Source organism: Sinocyclocheilus anshuiensis, unplaced genomic scaffold (genome assembly GCF_001515605.1).
Source record: "Sinocyclocheilus anshuiensis isolate Anshui unplaced genomic scaffold, SAMN03320099.WGS_v1.1 scaffold804, whole genome shotgun sequence".
NCBI classification, from domain to species: Eukaryota; Metazoa; Chordata; class Actinopteri; order Cypriniformes; family Cyprinidae; genus Sinocyclocheilus; species Sinocyclocheilus anshuiensis.
Window position 1 is genome coordinate 520,861 of NW_015557098.1, and position 5,642 is coordinate 526,502.

A 5,642-nucleotide genomic window follows, 5' to 3' on the forward strand; every position below is an offset into this window, starting at 1 on the left:
TGGAAAATAATGTGTTTTTTGAACCTTAAACCGCATAAACACATTTCATTACACCAAATACACAAAATAATGTTCTTTTTAGCAGCATCATATGACCCCTTTAATTATATATTACAGTGCTGCTAGGGTGTTCTAGCTGGTTCTAGCCAGTTACTAGGATGTTCTAGCCAGTTACTAGGCATATCTACAGTGTTTTGCCTTGTTGCTAACTGAGCAATTCTCATCAGCATCATTAGCATTTTGTGTCATCTGACTTCTTAGATGGATTGGCTCATTGTTTGCAACTGAATGATTTCCGTCTGTGGCCAAAGTAGCCTTAAAGTAATGATACACATTATGAATTAGACAGTACAAATGGGATCTGTAACACTTAAAGGCACAATATGTAATTTTTTGCCACTAGAGGGCGCGTATTCAAAACAAACAAAGAAACAAAGGCGTAGCTTGATGACGCCGTGACTGAGTGTGGAGCTATGTTTCCATCCAAAGATGCTAATTTTCTTATGCGCAAAACTGGAATATCGCATAAAACATTTGCGAATAAAGCACCGTTTCCATCCAACGAGTCAAAGAGGTCATCTTCATGGATGAGCTAATGTATTAAAGATTTATTAACGTTGTAGTATGAAGCAGAGTGAGGCGGAAAGCTGTCGAAGCAAAACGAGGCCACTGAACGAGCGTGAGACACGACTCGAAAGCAGCAGAGCTTTTATTATGCCACAGTCGACCGCTTCCGCTCCTTCCGGTCGTGTGTATGTGATAATACTTACATTACGTTTCGAAGAATGTTTTGACACAAGTCAGCAAAATATATAAAACTGTTCTAGTGGTTTTAGGATATTTTAATAAAAAAATCGTACATATTGTGCCTTTAAAGGTACGTATACAGTAGATCAGTATAGTCACTGCTGTCCAGGTTATCATGGCTGCTGGCAGAGGCAGGTAGTGGCAGAAAGCATGTGATGACCTGGGAGTGCGTTTCCAGCCAAGTAAAAACTGTGAAAAAACACCATTTACTAAGCAGATGTAGCGCATAAATCATCTACTCTTCCCATCCCTCCCCCTAAATTGCTTTTTCTCTATCATCCTATCTCTCTTTTCCCACAACCCTCTACTTTTGTGCCCCCTCTCCTTCTTTTTTTCCCCTTTCCCCTCCTCTCACTCCCTCTCTCTCTCCATCTCATTTCCCCTCCTTCATTTTCATCCTCCTCTCCTCTCTCATTTCCTGCCGGCCGGCCCTCCATCACCCTCTCTCTCGGTGTGCAGACATCACTGCCATTATTGGGACAGTGACACCTCCATTAATCAATTTAGCAAACACCACGGGCTGATCTGCACAAAGTGTCACACACACGCGCACATGCCAAAACATCCAGGACAAGTATCTACAATTCATTCACCTTGATCCTGCCCTGTGGAAGTCAAGGTCATGCAGTCCCGTGGGGAATCTATACGTCATGTAATCTCAAGCGGTGGCATGTTGGATTATGCACCTCTGGACGATACAATCCTGCTTCCTATGGTGTTATTACATTAATTTTTCATGTATAGCATATGCATATGCATAGCATACAGGGGCTCTCATCGGTGAGTGCTGTATGACAGACAGTCTCATTTACAGGATGTCTCTGTGCACTCAATACTGCCATCTTCTGACATGATTTTAGTATTGCATTACCAAAATTAACTTGTCTAATGCTGCCCCCTTCGGGTTAGTAAAGAAACTCACTGACTGTTGAATGAAATGCTGCCCCCTTTTGACAGAAGAGAAGATTTTCATCTTACTCTTTCATTTCATGGGGAACTTCACAGTTCTTTACACTCAACAATGCACTGCCAGGTAGGTATGAACACCATAAAATCCTTGGAAAAATAAATGGTTTCATAAAACAATGGTGCTCGTTTAAGATTCAAAACCAGAGGAATTTCCAGCCCAAAATAATTAATATTATTATTAAAAAAAAAATTAATTTGTACAATGCTTACTTTCTATGCAAAGGAAGACATAGTACTGAATAGAACTGAATGCAAAGTTTTTCAACAATTAACTGAATGTTAATTGCATTTAAATAAAAAAAATATAACTTATATAATACACTTTCAGAAAAAAGGTACCACCCCAGTGACAGCTTTTGTACCTTTTATTGAGTATAATTAAGTGGGCCAAAAAGCACTCTAAAATTCAGCTAATTGCATTTCTTATAAATGTAAATTATAATATTTTTTATTTAATTGAAATTAACATACCATATTTCAAAGACAGTAAAAAAAAAATAAATAAATAAAAGTAATTCTGTAATCATTTTTTTAATTAAATTGGTTAAAAGATACTGCCGAATGTACTGACATGCATTTGTGGTAAACTAAAATGTACATTTATATAATTTATATTAAAACATGTATGTCATCTATTCAAATATACAGTATTTGTAATTAATGTACTGATGAAACTGCAATTGAGTGCATTTAAAATATACTAATTTTAAATGTAACATTGAATAATTCACTACATTTTAAATTATTATCAAGTACTTTACATGTGCTTTAGTACGTTAGTCAACAAATCAAAATAAGTTCATTTCTTTAAAGCACAACAAAAGGATTATTAAAACAATGTACTTTACATAATAATAATGTACCTTAAAGTTAAAATTTTAATTTGAAATTATTAAAGAGCACTTATGTGTCTTAAAAAACAGTCATGAAAGCATACTCTCTTTTTAAGTACACCTAAGTGGCCTTGTATTTCATTAATATTATCTGTGAGTACAGATTCGAAGCACACTCAGTGCACAGTCAGTACAATTAAGCGCACCTCTTTTCACAAGGGTTCTTAGTTGCTAAAAAGCACTGGTGTATCTTTGTCTTAAAAAGTGGAGGGGACTAGGTCGTGGCAGAGATGGTGGGCCTGAAGTTGTCATGGCAACCACATACATTGTGCGCTGATTCCCTTTACTGAATGCGCTGAAAAAGTAGCTAAAAGCAGGAAATATGTACATATAAATTAATTTGTACAGAACATCAGGCATCAGTGTCAGTTCTCACTCATTTGTGCACATTTTATGGTTGTTGTTCGTGACTGGGACGCACGCGTAATATACAGTAGCCGCACAACGGCAGCGCATGTGCAGCAGTGGTACCGTAGGTGTGGAACGGGTCCGGCAGTGTATGTTGCTAAGCCATCTTCTGAATCAAGTTCGCATCAATGATCATTATTCAGATACATTTTTTTTTCTTTGAACTTAGACTCTGATTTCTGAAATAGAACAGAATTTAAGGCAGAGTTTTCACAGCCAAGCAATCTTTGCTGTCATTAACACACATAGTTTGTCTATTCTAAAAGCAGTGCATCTATATTTCTATTTATGCCTTAAATATGCCTGGATAGTTATTTCATGTAATTTGTGTGCTTAATTCATTCATTCATTAATTCATTAGAGTAGTATATTTAATCTAAATGTGTAAATATAAAGCTTTTTTAACATAATTACGTCGGATATTGTTTATAAATCTTGATATGTGCGTGACAAGGTTTACAGATCAGGTCTGTCTGACTGTCACAAATGTATTTTGTGTTACACCAATGAATTAAATTATGAAGAACGACAGATCGGAGATGCTTTTGCTATGTGTTATAAGCCTTCCGCATATTTTTTCAATGGTTTCCAAAAAGTGGTGGAGACAGAATCAACTTTGGCAAAACGTTGTGGGGACATGTCCCACCTGTCGACAAAAATCTTCACCTCTAGGGAATTTGGTGTAAAATGGAAATGGAAGTTGTAGCCAAGTTGTGGGATTCTTCGGTTTGGAGACTTCTGGATTATTAGACCTTTTATAACGTTTCAGTTTATTGCAAAGTAACAATGTTTCCTCAGTAATTACACTACTGGTATACACAAGAACACAAAACATTCTTACCTGTATAATGTCTGTCATCTACATTAGAAGCATAACACAGAAGAAAGAGAATAACCGAATTATAAGTAATGAATAAAATATAAAACTGATGTGAGTTTGAAAGTATGCAAACACACTAGTACTCACAGTGGCAGACAGGTTTGGGTGAGTCCCACTTGCCCAGCTTAGTGCAATGAGTGCTGTTTCTGCCCACCAAGATGAAACCCTCCAGACAGCTGTAGTGCAGTATCGTGCCCTCCACCGCTGGGCCTGGAGGGTGAACCGTCACACGGCCGTTCTCCAGAGATGTCCACACCCTCGCACACGGCAGCACTGAAGAGCACACACACGCCACAGCGAAGAGTCACGTTATACAAATATATGCTATTCACAAACTGATCCTTCAACACCTCATTGATGCTTTAAAACTGTTGTGTTTACTTAATGCTAAAAGGTGGTTTATATTCATTTAGGATCTATGTTTCATGTGAGCAGTCTGGAATGGAAGTTTCCCTTACAGGGTACTTTACCTTTAAAAAAAGCACACAGCCTTACCATTCATTTTTTGTCTTGTCAGCAATTAAAAAATGGCAAGAACAGAACATATCACCCTGAGAAACTGATTACATAATGCACAATATGCTCAACGGCCATCTGTAATACTTCATATTTCCGTCATTTATGTCAAATGCCTCAGCGCTTTTGTGTCAATGCCGTTTTAGAACAGCACAGGACAGTTTAAAGGTTTGAAGTGATCGCTGTTTTGGTATGGTTTTTGTTTAAGTATATGTGTGTGTGTGTACTTGACCTAGCTTACTTTTGGGGACAAAATTGCTGAAAAACTTACCCAGATGTTAGCTAAATCAGACAAAACCTCCATTTTGGGGATGTCCTCAAAAGAATATAATAGTTCAGCTCTGTTGAGAATAGCATACTACTCTTGCTTGTTCTTCCGTATCTTCAGGATACACTAATGTTCAAAAGTGTAGGGTCAGTGAGATATTCAGCTAGGAGGAACTAAATCAAAAGAGACAGTAAAATCAATTATAATGCTACAAAAGATTTTGTGCACTGGAAATGGAAGGTTAAGTCAAGCAGCATTGTATTGTGGGATATAGTATTCCATGAATGATTACCCTGGATGACCTACTGCACTCCATCTGCCAATAAATGCATCAGACAACAGAGCACACTTCATGGAGTACTATATCCCACAATGCAACACTGCATGACCTTCCTATTGTGATGAATTTATCAGATCTGCTGCAATTCTGCACACCACCTTCTTGATGGATTTAATATGATTATTGGTTTATACCTGAAATAGATGCTGAATTAATGAGGTCATGTGACAGCAGTGTAGCACGGTCTGAAAAGCTTACACTGTATTCTGCGTACTACTGCTGCAATTAATTCCTCACAATAGCAGCCACTGAACAGTGTATACTGCACACTATGCACTAATCCAGGGGTTTTCAATCTCTTATATGCCACAGACAGCCAATAATGACCATTTTCATGCGAGAGACCCCATCCTAAAATGTAAAAGCCAGCCATATATGTATACAGACTGTGAAAATGGATATTTTAAATACGTGTAAAACATTATTTGGAGAATATTTAATTTCTATTGTGTATATATTTTCTAATCACTATAGTATAGTAGCAGACTGAGCTTCTTGTCTTCCCTGCCACTCCAACTCTACAGTATGATTTCTCCATCCAGCTAGGTTCTTCTACAATTA

At 37.4% G+C, this 5,642-nt stretch overlaps 1 protein-coding gene across 2 annotated transcripts in view; it reads right to left on the bottom strand.

Annotated features, from left to right (window-relative positions):
• gabbr1b (gamma-aminobutyric acid (GABA) B receptor, 1b) overlaps positions 1-5,642 on the bottom strand; it is a 121,819-nt gene that overhangs the window by 75,733 nt on the left and 40,444 nt on the right. For both annotated transcript variants that reach the window (XM_016472365.1, XM_016472364.1), the window contains exons 5-6: positions 4,045-4,230; positions 3,919-3,936 (exon numbers count right to left, since the gene is read on the bottom strand). In XM_016472365.1, coding sequence (XP_016327851.1) covers positions 3,919-3,936; positions 4,045-4,230 — 204 coding nt within the window. The remainder of the gene's footprint in view (positions 1-3,918; positions 3,937-4,044; positions 4,231-5,642) is intronic.